General features: G+C 44.3%; 1 protein-coding gene across 3 annotated transcripts in view; it reads left to right on the top strand.

Annotated features, from left to right (window-relative positions):
- The window catches only part of CLN8 (CLN8 transmembrane ER and ERGIC protein), a 19,482-nt gene extending 3,721 nt beyond the window's left edge, over window positions 1-15,761 (top strand). For all 3 annotated transcript variants that reach the window (XM_069974532.1, XM_069974530.1, XM_069974531.1), the window contains exons 2-3: window positions 1-250; window positions 14,111-15,761. The exon at window positions 1-250 is cut by the window's left edge and continues 390 nt beyond it. In XM_069974532.1, coding sequence (XP_069830633.1) covers window positions 1-250; window positions 14,111-14,428 — 568 coding nt within the window. In that variant the 3' untranslated portion in view covers window positions 14,429-15,761. The remainder of the gene's footprint in view (window positions 251-14,110) is intronic.
- The last annotated feature ends 225 nt before the right edge of the window (window positions 15,762-15,986 follow it).

The raw sequence follows: 15,986 nt of genomic DNA, 5'->3' as shown, positions 1-15,986 counted from the left end.
TCAGCAGGGCTGGGCTTTTTTTACCATAATGGTAGCAACTGGGTTCTTTCTCTTTGAAAACCTCGCCCTTCACACATCTAATTTTGTGTTCTGGTCTTTTGATATCTTTTTGGCTGTCCACCACTTTTTTGCATTTTTAGGATACTTGGGTGCGGTGATCTGCAGTACGGCAGGACATTATTTGCCAATGGTTACATTATTATTAGAGATGAGTACGCCATTCACCTGTATTTCTTGGATGTTGCTGAAGGTAAGCACGTGTTGTTTGATTCAGGATCACGGTTTAAAGTGAAGCCGGAGCTTTAAAGAGGATGTTTCATTAAATCATGACTGGTTTAAAAAAAAATGATTGTTTAACCCCATCAATACAGAGCCCTTTGATGCACAAAAGTCCAGGTCAAATGAATGCAATGTTCCTCCACGCCTTCTAAGGCTAAGTTCACACTGCGTTTTTGCAATCCGTTTTTTGCAAAAAAAAACGGATGGAAAAAACAGATGCATTAGTTTTTTTTAACGGAAACAAAAGTAGTGTCAGCTACGTTTTTGTGTAAGTAAAAAAAAAACGGATCCGTTTTGATCCGTTTTTTTTTTTTACAATGGAAGTCAATGGAAAAACAGATCAAAACGGATGGACACAAATGCATCCGTTTTTTTTCATCTGTTTTTTGCAAAAAACTGATGAAAAAAACAGATTGCAAAAACGCAGTGTGAACCCAGCCTAAGAGCCATAGCGCTTTTATTTTTCCACCTACAGGGCTGGTCGGGGGGTCATTTTTTGCGCCATGATCTCTAGTTTTTATTAATATCATATTGGTGTTACAGAAAAATTTTGATTGCTTTTTATTTATTTTTTTTCTGATATATAATTTTAAAATGTCAGCAATCGGGGTGTTTTTTTTTTTAATTTTTTTTCTGGCATTCAACGGGCGGGAACAATGTTATATTTTAATAGCTCCGACAATTCCGCACGCTACAATATGTAATATGTTTATTTATATTTTTATTTTTATAATGGGTAAGGGAGGGTTATAATGGGATTTTAAATACTTTTATAAAACTTTTTTTTTTTTTTTTATTACACTTTTTCATTTACTGTAAAAGATGCAATCATTAGATTGCAAATACTGATCTATGCTATGCCATAGAATAGCATAGATCAGTGTTATCAGTAATCTATGTATAGAGCCTGCCTGAGAGCTGACTCTATACATGGATCGCCGAACCGACAGGATGGAGGTAAGGAGCTTACCCCCGCCTGTCAGCACATGTGGTCGGGACTCATCAAGCATCTGTCCCGATTACTCAGTGACAGATGCTTGATCTGTCACTGAGCACCTTAAACGCTGCGATTGCTGTAGATCACTGTGTATATATATCAGGGCTCCAGATGGCGACCAAAATTTTGCAAATGGCGCCCAGATTTATTAATCTGGGCGCCATTTGCGACTGGCCCCGGCGGCAGCGCGCTGTCTCTTTAAGTATCCCCGGCTGATGCGCGGCTGCCGGGGGTGTCCCGTCCTATCCCCAGCAGCGCGGCGCATCAGTGAGCTGCCTGGGGCCCTGACTTCCGGCACAGGAAGCGCGCGTCAGAGACGCTTCCTGTGTCAGAAGTCACAGCCCCGGCGTACAGAGAGCTCACTGACGCGCCGCGCTGCTGGGGATAGGACGGGACACCCCCGGCAGCCGCGCATCAGCCGGGGACAGCGTCCGAAGTAGAAGAGGATCGCCGGGGGAGCGGGTTGTCAGGTGAGTTTGTGTGTTTGTTTTTTTTAAATACTGCTTAGCATAAAGGAAAGGGGGGGCATCTATAATGGGGGGAGAAGAGAAGGGGGGGCATCTATAATGGGGGGAGAAGAGGGGCCATCTTCAAGGGGGGGGAGAGGGGGCATCTATAATGGGGAGCAGGAGGGGGCATCTATAATGGGGAGCAGGAGGGGGCATCTATAATGGGGGGGAGGAGGGGGCATCTATAATGGGGGGGAGGAGGGGGCATCTATAATGGGGGGGGGAGGGGGCATCTATAATGGGGAGCAGGAGGGGGCATCTATAATGGGGGGGAGGAGGGGGCATCTATAATGGGGGGGAGGAGGGGGCATCTATAATGGGGGGGAGGAGGGGGGCATCTATAATGGGGGGGGAGGAGGGGGCATCTATAATGGGGGGGAGGAGGGGGCATCTATAATGGGGATAGAGGGGGTCATCTATAAGGGGAGGGGGTATCTATAAGGGGGGGAGAAGAGGGGGCATCTATAATGGGGGGGGAGAGGGGGCATCTATAATGGGGGGGAGAGGGGGCATCTATAATGGGGGGGAGAGGGGGCATCTATAATGGGGGGAGGAGGGGGCATCTATAATGGGGGTAGAGGGGGTCATCTATAAGGGGAGGGGTATCTATAAGGGGGGGAGAAGAGGGGGCATCTATAATGGGGGGGAGAGGGGGCATCTATAATGGGGGGAGGAGGGGGCATCTATAATGGGGGTAGAGGGGGTCATCTATAAAAGGAGGGGGTCATCTATAAGGGGAGGGGGTATCTATAATGGGGGGGAGAAGAGGGGGCATCTATAATGGGGGGGAGGAGGGGGCATCTATAATGGGGGGGAGGAGGGGGCATCTATAATGGGGGGGGAGGAGGGGGCATCTATAAGGGGAGGGGGTCATCTATAAGTGTAGGGCAAACTGGCTGCATACACTGGGACACTCTAGTAAATGCAGTCCTGTGCCATAAAACGCACTATGTGAATGCTGTCCCGTTCTGGGTCGCTAGCCCCAGCAAACATGAATTTCAACCAATAAAGTAAGACAGAGACAGACCTTAGCAGAAATTTTCCTTGTTATTGCAATTTTCTTAGTACATAGCAGTACAACTTTAGTAAATAAATAAATTCACCACAGTGCTGTAGACGCGGGGTTGGTCTTCACGCCGCGGCTGCGGCGCTCTTCATACCCTCAAGTCCATAGAGGCTCTCACCCTCCAGAAGGCCGGAAGTGAAGATCACGCGACGTTTCGGGATTAACCCTTTCTCAGGCGTATGTGTTTGTGTGCACCCACCACCATTTTATACTATTCAGTTGTCATAGCGACGTCTCACTACAAAGACATAACCATACGGTTAGGCACAATACATCTATTACATGTAACCATATCACGTACTACTTTATCAAATATCATAATGTATCCTCTTATCTAGTTTTCAAGGTTACTATTCACTTCTATCAGAGATGGAACTATGCATTACTACACTTACAAAAATACAGCAAAGTTGCATATCTCATTGAGACCTTTAGGGTTAAGGGAATCAAGACAATGGATCCAATACGTCTCCTTTTGGAGTAGTCTGCGTTTTATCTCACTTTCACTATTAGCAAATACCTGTTCTAATACTTGCCATCTCAAATCATAAACTTTGTGACCATTTTCTTTAAAATGTCTCGCTACGGAGGTCTCACCAAATGTTTTTCCTTTCTCCTCCTCTTTTTCTTTCACAATTTTCTGGGCATATAAACGGATCGCTGAGCGGTGCTCATTGAGCCTTACCCTAACTTCTCTGGTTGTTTGACCAACATAGACTGATCCACATGGACACTTCAGCATATATATAACATTGGTGCTCCTGCATGTATACATGCCCCTGATAGGTATCTTTTTGCCACTCAAAGGGTGCATCACTGAATCACCCTTGACAATGGTGTTGCAATTCTGACAAGAGAGACAGGGAAACGTACCTTTGCGACAAGACCTGAGTTTCATTTGTTTAGTCTTCCCTGTTCTCATGTCAGATCGCACAACCTCATTGCCAATGGTTTTGCCTTTTTTATATGCAAACATGGGGTTTTCCTTAAAGAGACTACCAAACTTGGTGTCCCGTGTTAATATTGGCCAGTATCTCAATATACATTTTTTAATCATGCTCGCATGTTTTTCATATTTAGATATAAACATGATTTTATTCTCTTTCTCATCTCTTATCTTTGGTTTCAGCAGTTCCTGTCTAGGAATCTTGCTAACATCTTCCGCTGTTTTTCTTACTTCTTGTCTCCTATACCCTCTGGCACAAAATTTCTCAATCATAATTTCACTTTGTTCTTTATATACACTGTCTTCTTTACAAATTCGTCGGGCTCGCATCAGCTGGCCCTTTGGGATACCTCTAAACGTGGACGGTGCATGATGTGATGATCGCAGCAACAAGTTGTTGCGATCACTCGGTTTTGTGTATAATCTGGTGTCTATCTGTCCATTTCTTAATGTTAACTCCACGTCAAGGTATTGTATTTTTTCTTTGTGTGATTCTATAGTGAACTCTATTAACTCGTGTGCCTGATTCAGGTAGGAGACAAATTGGCTCAGTTGGGATTCTGTGCCCCTCCATAAGAGGAGCACGTCGTCCACAAACCTGAGCCAAGTGTGTATCAGCGGGCTAAACTCATGGCCACCCAGATGGGAATCTTCAAAGGTAGCCATGAAGGTATTGGCTATACTTGGAGCCACAGGGGACCCCATCGAGACTCCCTGTAGCTGCAAGTATAGCACATCCTCAAACCTGAAATAGTTCTTGGACAAGACCAAATCCAGCAAGGTCATGAGAAAACCTATGGTGCGGTTGTCCAATTTTTCATCCTCACATAATTTATCCCTGACAATCATCATCGCTTCCTGACTAGGTATGTTCGTGTATAAACTCTTGATGTCGAGAGTACACAACAGTGATACATCCCGTACATCAAGAGCTTCTAACCTATTTAATAGATCAGTGGTGTCTTTAAGACAGTTCGGCAACTTCTTTACTATAGGCTGTAGATACTGATCTACGAAAGAGGAAGGGTTATAAAATAAAGAGTCCATACCAGAAACGATTGGGCGGCCCGGAGGCCGCTCCAATCGTTTATGGATTTTGGGTAACAAATAAAGTACTGGAACCCTAGGATTCTCGTTGATCAGCATCGACTTACAGTCGCTGCCAATGATGCCCAAGTCATGGGCCTCATTAACCAGCTCTTTCAACTCCTTTTTGTATTGGTCAGTCGGATCATTTTTTAACACTTTATAAACCTTGTTATCTGATAGTTGGAGATGGGCCTCATGCAGATAATCGGACTTATCCAACACGACCGTGGCGCCGCCTTTATCGGCTTTTTTAATAACTATATTTGTATCTTTTTTAAGATTCTGTAAAGCTACTTTCTCTGCCACGGTCATGTTGGATCGCCCGACATCTACATGATCCCAATTCTCCATTACTTCTTCTGTTACCACTTTTTGAAAATTTTCAAACATAGTACTCTCAACAACAGGGTCAAAATTAGATTTAGTACGACATTTTTTAGGAAGTTTATCAACAGTATATTTCTTCTTTTTATCTACCCCCATAAAGTACATTTTTAGTCTCATACTCCGACACATTTTATAGAAGTCCACCATAAACTCAAATTTGGTCATTTCACAAGTTGGAACAAAGCCCAAGCCTCTATTTAACACTCTAGTTTCTGTGTCTGTAAGTTTGCGGGAGGAAAGGTTAACTACCAACCCACCGTTTTCTTCTTTTTCGTTGTTTTTGGCCGGGCTCCGCTGTTCACACTTGTCTTTCCTTGGACCGGTTTTTCTTTTTCTTTCTCTAAAAAAGGACCCGGTTTCGTTGTATTTTTGTTGGTGGAATATCCACTTCCCCGTCTGAAGTTGCCAGTCCCACTTGTCTGATCCGATAGGTTACTGTCCACACTAGTATCACGTGAGTAGTTTCTCCTGTATCGCCTTTCCTCTTTCCAAGTATAGACTCGATTTTGTAAATAGTCCTGTGTGTCCCGTTCAAACTTATTGATCTTTGTCTGAAAAAGAGTGGTTTTTAGAGCATCTATATTGTTTTTCAATTCCACATGCGTTTTCTCATAAGCCTCTAGTGGTATGGTGCTTTTATAATCCTTTTCAGTTGCATCAATTTCAACTTTTATATCTGTTATAGCATTTTGCAGATGTTGGATGGTAAGATACATCAGGTCAAGAGAGTAGCGATTAGAGATAGCAAACCATTTTTGTTGGTATAATATATCATTGGTGAGTAACACAGGTTTTAATTTACTTCGTAAGCCTCTAGGTATACGTTGAACCTTTACGTATTCAGTAAGTGTAGATGCATGGAGCCGTAAGCTCACTTCTCGGGTATACAGCTGCTCCAATTTACGTGGGTAATTAGTTTTGGTATCTCTTTTCACCTGTTCAAACCCGAAGCCAGCTGATTCCGCGAGTTGGAGTATACTGCTCCTTTCACTATCTGTGAGGGTGAGAGTCTCTGCTTTTTTATCTGTTATATTTGCGATTTCTTCAAACGACATTTCAAACTTGTCTTGGGTTTTTTTAATAATATTTTGGCACGTTTATCGTAGCGACAGTACACACTCTAGTAAATGCAGTCCTGTGCCATAAAACGCACTATGTGAATGCTGTCCCGTTCTGGGTCGCTAGCCCCAGCAAACATGAATTTCAACCAATAAAGTAAGACAGAGACAGACCTTAGCAGAAATTTTCCTTGTTATTGCAATTTTCTTAGTACATAGCAGTACAACTTTAGTAAATAAATAAATTCACCACAGTGCTGTAGACGCGGGGTTGGTCTTCACGCCGCGGCAACTGAATAGTATAAAATGGTGGTGGGTGCACACAAACACATACGCCTGAGAAAGGGTTAATCCCGAAACGTCGCGTGATCTTCACTTCCGGCCTTCTGGAGGGTGAGAGCCTCTATGGACTTGAGGGTATGAAGAGCGCCGCAGCCGCGGCGTGAAGACCAACCCCGCGTCTACAGCACTGTGGTGAATTTATTTATTTACTAAAGTTGTACTGCTATGTACTAAGAAAATTGCAATAACAAGGAAAATTTCTGCTAAGGTCTGTCTCTGTCTTACTTTATTGGTTGAAATGCATACACTGGGAGATAGATATATGCACAATTATTATTATCAGGGCCCCTCAGGTGTCTGTATTGTAGGGGGTCACTTGCATTAGTCAATAGGTGAGAGATATATCTATCTATATACACATCTTGTGGGGGGTCACTATGGCTGCAGTCATAAGTCTAGCTCAGTATGTATAGACTGTTGCAAGCTTTTAAAGGGAACCTGTCTCCCCCGGTGCCGGGGTGACAGGCTCCCAACCCCCCGTTAGAACCCCCTATACTCACCTCATCGCGCCGGGTCCCGCTTCTGGAGGTGGTCAGGCACGGAGATCTCAGCCGCTGCAGCCCGACGCGCACACTGAGAGATGAGTCCAACACTCATAGAGAATGACGGAGCGCTGGACTCTCCCGTCATTCTCTATGAGCGTTGGACTCATCTCTCAGCGCACGCCGGGCTGCAGCGGCTGAGATCTCCGTGACCCGACCATCTTCAGAAGCGGGACCCGGCGCGATGAGGTGAGTATAGGGGGGTTGGGAGCCTGTCACCCCGGCACAGGGGTCGACAGGTTCCCTTTAAGTTCAAGTTCAGAAGAGTAAGCCTCATTAAAAGGCTAGCCAAGTGAAGCTGAAGTACTGAGTCAGACTGTATATGGTTGTCAAGTTGCAAGTTTCCATGTTGAACATTTTCAAACTAAGAAAAGAAAGGATCTAAAGGAGGAGGAGGCTGCCGTGGCCTCTGCACACAGTAAGTCCCATGTAACATAACATTAATTTTACATGGTTTAAAATGTTGGCGACCAAATATTCTATTTGGCGCCTAAATTTTTCAGGTTAGGAGCCAATGGCTCCCAGGTAAATTTTTTAGTCTGGAGCCCTGTATATGTATATATATATATATATATATATATATATATATATATATATATATATATATATGTGTGTGTGTGTATACACACACATTCCTACTGCACGGGGTATGTGCAGTAGGAACGTATATATACATGTTACTGATGGGAAGGGGTTAAATAATGTTATGTTAAACATATTGGTGACATTTTTAATAATTTTCTATTTTTCTTTCTATATTATAAAATAATCCTGATATCTGGGGCTAAAACTAAGCTGAGACTTCCTGTTGTGCCTGTGGTGATAAGAGGAAGCTGCTGTGAAGTGATCTGTACAGCATTGCAGCATCATGTGACACCAGTAGAGGAGACAATAGCAGCTCCCTGTGGAATGACCTCTTCAAAAGTCACAGAGCGCGCTCAGTTATGTTTCACATTCATCTCAAGGGACAGAGTCTGTCTATTGGCGTCTATGTCCATGAGTCTTGCTGTAAAGCATGTCACTAAATGTTGTTAAAACAGCTCAGGCAGTATGGTAGCCCCCACAACAATGTGCAAAAAGTGAAATAAAAATATTGCAGCCACAAAATAGAAACAGATTAGAATAAAAGAACAACATTTTCTATCTGACTTTAACCCCTTAACGACATCGGGCGTAAACTTACGCCCTGGCGCCATGGTACTTAGCGCATCAGGGCGTAAATTTACGCCCGATGTTTCCCCGATCGCTGCGTGTTCACACACAGCGGTCGGGGAAGATGGCCTGCTATAAATCATAGCAGGCCATCATAGCTTCTCGGCACGGGGGGTGGTTAACACCCCCCGTGCTTACGATCGCTGCTATAGGCTGATCAATTCAGATCAGCCAATAGCGGCGATCGGAACCTTTCCGGGTCATCGGTGACCCGATGACCCGGAAAAAAATGGCGGTCGGTGCTGTCCGAGGACGGCACCGACCGCCATTACTGTAAAAAGTAATGTTGATCGGCGTGCCACCGGCCCGATCGCCGTGAACGGCCGGCCGGCCGTTCACGGCGATCGGGCCGGTGGCACGGCGATCAGAGTCCCACAAAATAGTAAATACCTGCCCTGGACCCCTCAGCTAGGTAGCCGAGGGGTCCAGAGCAGGTATTTGTACATTACTCACCTGTCCCGGGCTCCTGATCGGCGTCTTCCGGGTTCGCGGCGTCCTCCGTCATTCCGTTCGGTCTTCGGGTCTTTCCGGCGGTCCCCGTCGTCTTCTTTCGGCTATTTTCGGCTCCAGCCTCGTCATTTTCCGGATTTTGCGCTCTGCTGCCCCCTAGCGGCTGATATGTGTAATACACTTATCAGCAGCTACAGGGATATTCAGAATATAAAAAAAAAATATTTTTTTTTCCCAAATTTTTTTTTTTCTATTTTCCGCACCCTATCGCCGCTGAGTGTTGATCAGCATCGCACGAAAGTGCGCTGCTAATCAGCAACTCCTCCTTTTTGGCGTAGGGTGTTTTTTTTCTATATTCTACTGCCACGGTCTGCTTATAAGTGCTGCACATAAGTGCGACATTTATCAGCAACTCCTTTGTTGGCGTAGGTTTTTTTTTTATACTTACTGTAAAAAAACACGTAAAAAACACTACATTACACCACACTACATTGAATAAAGTTTGACACTACACCACTACATACCCCATATACTAGTCCCCGTATAAAGATGGCCCCCAGGGTGTTTTCGGCGTCAGAGGGATACGTTATTATTGCCTCCGACACCAAAACAGCCAGTGAGGATGAATGGGGGGATTCTTCTTTCCTCCATTCATCCTCATCATCCAGTGACGTGTCTGGGAGTAGCGTAGCGTACGCTGCCCCCCAGACACATCTTTTCCGCCAGTACCGTCCCAATAAGAGATGACTGCATGGTGTGAAATTCTACACACTCTGTGAGCGTACCTCAGGGTACACTTACAGATTTCGGGTACGTGCAAACTGCGGAATGGCAAAGGATAACCCTTTGTGCATTCCGCAGCTGGCACCTGCCGGCGGACTGATGCGGGCGCATGTCTCCACCCGTGTCATAGACTCCATTCTATGCACGGGCGGAATCCGTCGTCCATCCAAAGAATGAACACGTTGGACGGAGAGCGGAATCCGCCCGTGCATAGAATGGAGTCTATGACACGTGTGGAGACGTGCGCCTGCATCAGTCCGCCGGTGGGTGCCAGCTGTGGAATGCACGAAGGGTTATCTGTCGCGATTCCGCAGTGTGCACGTACCCTTAGAGTGTATGTAGGAAGGGACACCCGAATCCAGCCCCCAGATGCCCCCTTCCCCCCCATCCTTGGAGTTAGTGGGGAGATCGTCCGGGAACTGATCTTCCCACTGCGGGATAAAGGTCACCACCTGTACGGGGATAACTTTTATACCAGCACCCCCCTCTTCCAGTCCCTCGCTGCCCTGTAGCTTGCGGCACGATCCGAACATATCAGAAGTAGTAATAGCGCCCTAATATTTAGCAGCCATGGAGCGGACCCAGCGCTTCTGGATATGAGGGACCCCGTATCGCATCAGGACAACATTTTCCAGGTGACGTCCCCCACACTGGAGAACAGGAGACCCCAGAAGAAGTGCAGAGTGTGGTGTAACAGGGGGATCAGGAAGGACAACATTTTCCAGTGTGACGCCTGTCCTGATCCCCCCGGCCTCTGCATACTGGATCGCTCCAAGGCGCACCACACGTCACTGGGGTTCTACATTATCTAAATTCTGTCCCTTATTCCTATTTCAGGGGTCACGTTGGTCCGGGGATTATTCTGATCGCCATTATGGAGTCGGGAAGGAATTTTTCCCCTGTGATGAGGCTACTGTCGTCTGCCTCACGAGGGGTTTTTGCCTTCCTCTGGATCAACACAGGTTGAGTTTGATGGACACCTGTCATTTCCAACCTTATAAACTAATAATTGGCCTAATACCCCCAAATAAATTAGAATTGTCCCTTTTCCCCAGATAAGTAGGTATGGCCGCCATTCCCATTAGAGGATGCCATGATGCAATTACAAAGCCTCTGTGCTGCCAGGACAGTAGAAACCCCCCACAAGTGACCCCATTCTGGAAACTACACCCCATAAGGAATCTAAGAAGGGGGGCAGCGGGGATATGGCCCCCTGGTGACGGCCACATTTGGGACGTGAAAATGAAAAAAATTGTATTTTTTATTTTCTCGGCACATGTTCTACGTAAGTGCCCGTCACCAGTGGGGTCCATATGCTCACTGCACCCCTTGTTAGATTCCTTATGGGGTGTAGTTTCCAGAATAGGGTCACTTGTCGGGGGTTTCTACTGTTCTGGCAGCACAGGAGCTTTGTAATTGCGACATGGCCTCCATCCTCCATTCCAGCCTCTAAATGGCGCTCTGTCCCTTTGGTGACTTGCCCTGTGCCCATATGGCACATTATGCCCACATGTGGGGTATTTTCGTACTCAGGGGACACTACCCTACACGTTTTGTGTTCATTTTCTTTTTTAACCCCTTGTGGAAATGGAAAAAAATCAAGGCTAGACCAACATTTAGTGTAATTTTTGTAAAATTTTTACTCTAAATTATTAATCTTGTCATGTTTTTTCATTTTCACAAGGGGTTAAAAGATAAAAAAAAACATTTAATGTGTAGAGCAATTTCCCCTGAGTACGGAAATACCCCACATGTGGACATAAAGCGCCATGCGGGTGCCGGGTAAGCCTCCGAAGGGAAGAAGTGCCATTTGGTTTTTGAAGGCTGGATTTGGATGGAATGGATTTCGAGGGGCCATGTTGCATTCAAAAGGCCCCTGTGTTGCCAAGACAGTTGAAACCCCCCACAAGTGACCCCATTATGGAAACTGCACCCCTCAAGGAATGTAACAAGGGGTGTAGTGAGCATATGGACCCCACTGGTGACGGACACAAATGTGGAACAATGTGGCGTGAAAATGAAATATTACATTTTTTACACTATAATGTTGGTTTAGCCTTGAATATATCATTTTCACAAGGGGTTAAAAGAGGAGAAAAAAAACAAAATGTGTAGCGCAATTTCCCCCGAGTCCGTAAATACCCCACATGTGGACATAAAGCGCCATGTGGGCGCAGGGCAAGCCTCCGAAGGGAAGGAGCGCCATTTCGTTTTTGAAGGCTGGATTTGGATGGAATGGATTTTGAGGGGCCATGTTGCATTCAAAAGGCCTCTGTGTTGCCAAGACAGTTGAAACCCCCCACAAGTGACCCCATTATGGAAACTACACCCCTCAAGGAATGTAACAAGGGGTGTAGTGAGCATATGGACCCCACTGGTGACGGGCACAAATGTGGAACAATGTGGCGTGAAAATGAAATATTACATTTTTTACACTATAATGTTGGTTTAGCCTTGAATTTATCATTTTCACAAGGGGTTAAAAGAGAAAAAAACACACAATATATGTAGAGCAATTTCCCCCGAGTCCGTAAATACCCCACATGTAGACATAAAGCGTCATGTGGGCGCAGGGCAAGCCTCCAAAGGGAAGGAGCGCCATTTGGATTTTGGAGGTTGGATTTGGCTAGAATGGATGATGAACGCCATGTCGCATTTACAGAGCCCTCGTGCTGCCAGGACAGTGGAAACCCCCCACAAGTGACCCCATTCTGGAAACTGCACCCCTCAAGGAATCTAACAAGGGGTGCAGTGAGGATATGAACCCCTTGATGACGGGCACATTTGTGCCATGAAAGTGAAAAAATGAAATTTTTTCCCTTTCACGTCACATTGTTCCACATTTGTGCCCGTCACCAGTGGGGTCCATATGCTCACTGCACCCCTTGTTAGATTCCTTGAGGGGTGTAGTTTCCAGAATGGAATCACTTGTGGGGGGTTTCCAGTGTCTTGGCAGCACGAGGGCTCTGTAAATGCGACATGGCCCTTGAAATCCTTTTCAGTGAAATTCAGCTTCCAAAAGCCAATTGGCGCTCCTTCCCTTTGGAGGCTCGTCCTGCGCCCCCTTGGCACTTTATCGCCACATGTGGGGTATTTCTGTACTCGGGAGAAACTGCGCTACACATTTTTTGTCTTTTTTTGCCTCTTATCCCTTTAAGAAAATGAAAAATTGAAGGCTAGAACAACGTTTTAGTGTAAAAAATAAATTTTTCTTTTTTCACGCCATATTGTTCGGAAAATCTGTGAAGCACCTGTGGGGTCCAGATGCTCACCGCACCCCTTGTTACATTCCTTGAGGGGTGTAGTTTTCTAAATGGTGTCCCTTTAGGGGTGTTTTTTAGGTTTTGACACCCCAGAGCCTCTGCCAACCTGAAGTGGTACAGTCAAAAATGACCAAATATAACGGAGGCGTTGAAATTCACTAGGCGCTCCCTTATATCTGAGGCTTGTGGTTGCGTCAAATAGCGCAATAGGGTCACATATGGGGTATTTCTATAAACTGCAGAAACGGGGCAATAATTATTGGGGTGCATTTCTCTGGTAATAGGTTTATAATTATGAAAAATATTGGATTACAATAAAATCTCTGCACAGAAAATTAAAATTTTCAAATTCCTTACACACTTCGCTTTTATTTCTGTGACTCCCCTAAAGGGTTAAAACACTTTCTGGATGTGCTTTTGCAGAGTTTGGGGGGTGCAGTTTCTGAAATGGGGTGCTTTGTGGGGCTTTCTAACATACAGGCCCCTCAAATACACTTTAAACCTGAACAGGTCCCTAAAAATATCTGATTTTGAAATTTTACTGAAAATTTGGAAATTTGCTGCTAATGTTTTAAGCTTCCTATCGTCTAAAAAAAATGAAAGATAGTTTAATAAATGCCGCCAACATAAAGTAGACATGTTGCTAATGCTATTTAATATATAATTTATGTGGTATAACCACTTTCTGTATACGCAAAAAAGTTTCAAAGTTGGAAAAAATGCATTTTTTCACATTTTTTCACATTATTTGGTTTTTTTTCATAAAGATTTGTTATGAGTATCGACTCCAATTTACCAGAAATGTAAAGTACAATATGTCACGAGAAAACAATCTCAGAATCAGACGGATAGGTAAAAGCATCCCGAAGGTATTAATGAATAAAGTGACACTGGTCATATTCATAAAATTTGTCTCTGTCATTAAGGCCATTTCAGGCTCTGTCCTTAAGGGGTTAATCAGTAAAATAAACACGTCATCACTTTCATGGTGCCTGAATCATGAGGGTTGAATAAATTCAGGTAGTCTACAATCGTATATTGTTAATCAGAGAAAACGAAAAATTGCTTTGTCTAACAGGACCCTAAGGTAGAAGTCGCTGCATGACTGCCCTCTGATTCTGTCTCGATAACTTCTTGTGCTTTTTACTGTATTATGTCTTAGTAATTTTTTTTTCTTTCCTCTTTAGGCGGGTTGGTCACAGACATTATTTTGGAAGGTGAATCAGTGGATTATGATTCATATGTTCCATTGCCGCATGGTCCTTACCTATCACTTGTGGTGGGTAACTCTTTACAACTGGCATCGCCTAGTGAGATCTGTCTCAGTGCTATATGTAGCGTTCTTCTTTGTCGGGTTGACTTTGGTCACTCTTATACTGAATCCATATTGGACATATAAGAAGACCCAGCAGCTCCTCACACCTGTTGACTGGAACTTTGAAGCAACATCCAAAAATTCTTCAAGGAAAGAAAATGGCAGAATTGACTTAAAGAAAAAAGAATAGTATGATGCGAATCTTTACGATGGCCTCAGTCTAGTGAAAAAGATTGTGATAGAACAGTATTGCTCTTTTATACAGGTTTGGAGCGGGACCAACACTTTGTTTACATGCCTTTATTTAAAGGAAACTTGTCTCCATCTGTATCTAATCTGGTGCCATCCTGTTATAGAGTAGTAGGAGCTGAGTGTGTGTGTGTGTGTGTGTGTATGTATATGTATATATATATAATATATATATATATATACACAAAAATAATCTATATATATCTCAATCAATAATCTCTCTCTCTTAAAAAAATAAATAAATAAATATAAATATATATATATATATATATATATATGGATTGATTTATTGATTGATTTTTCTGATCTTTCTATGCTAAGGAGTTCAGTAAGTGTTCCTATCATTGAGTGACACTGTTCATTGGACTCTTTGACCCAGAATGATCCGGGATTCCAATCAATAAGTTATAAGTCAAGTCATACTCGATCTTTTCCTACTTAACAAATATATCAATCTGCTCAGCATTCCTTGTCCTCTAACATGATGTCGATAGATGAGATACCACTTTTAGGGTGACATGTTCCCGTTAATACTTCCATTTAACTTTTTAGGCACAAGATATGAACCAGTATTTGTTAGTAGATGCCATTACACAACCATTTCACCTAGAATGACAAATTACCTGCACTCGGGGTTGGTGTATATAGTGCAGAATAATTCCTGAAGCCCACATCATCCCATTCTTTGTCTTGTGTTCACGGGGGAATTCAGAGCCGTAACAGAACTTTTTTATTTTTAATAGTGATATATATTGTAATTGTTTTGCTTAATACTATACGGGAACAAAGTCTTTCCCACTTTGTATTCTTCTGCATTATTAGAGGGCTCCCCATAATAGTAAGCTGATCATAATAAGGTATTCTGCTGCTGGGACTACTAACAATCAGCTGCAAGCTACAGTGGGACTTGGCACCAAATGTTACCCTCCCCCCACCTCTTGCAGTTTCCACAGTTTTTGTAGTGTAGCAGAACTAAATTAGTATTTACTATTAATAATTACTTCTTGAACAGAAGTATGAAACAATGCCTGAACAGACCCTTAGGGTCCTATTCCACTGGCTGATGGGGGCCGATCAATAATGTACACAAGTGGCGATTTGCTAGATTGGCGCTTGTTTACTGGGCCTATTACACGGCCTGATAATCATTTAGCGAGGGCTGCAGGGACATCGTTACCGATGGCCTTGTTTAATCACATTACTTTACCTAAGCATGTTGCAGGTCTCCCCTGCGCTCCTTCTGTCTCCCAGTCCCGCGAGCAGCAGGTTCGGTGCGGCCTGACTGAGCTGACAGACCACTCAGCCAATCACTGGCCAGGACCTCTGCGGCCAGTGATCAGCTCAGAGGTCCTGGCCAGTGATTGGCTGAGTGGTCTGTCAGCTCAGAGAGGCCGCACCAAAGCTTCTGCTGCGCGTGGGACCGGGAGGAAGAAGGAGGGCAGGAGAAGTCCTGCAACATGCTTGTGAAATCGCCCGCCTGGTAGCTCGCTGCGTAGAAT

The sequence above is a fragment of the Dendropsophus ebraccatus genome, chromosome 6 (assembly GCF_027789765.1).
Source record: "Dendropsophus ebraccatus isolate aDenEbr1 chromosome 6, aDenEbr1.pat, whole genome shotgun sequence".
Taxonomy (NCBI): domain Eukaryota; kingdom Metazoa; phylum Chordata; class Amphibia; order Anura; family Hylidae; genus Dendropsophus; species Dendropsophus ebraccatus.
The sequence above is the reverse complement of the archived record's forward strand: the minus strand, read 5'-3'. Positions and strand labels throughout refer to the sequence as shown.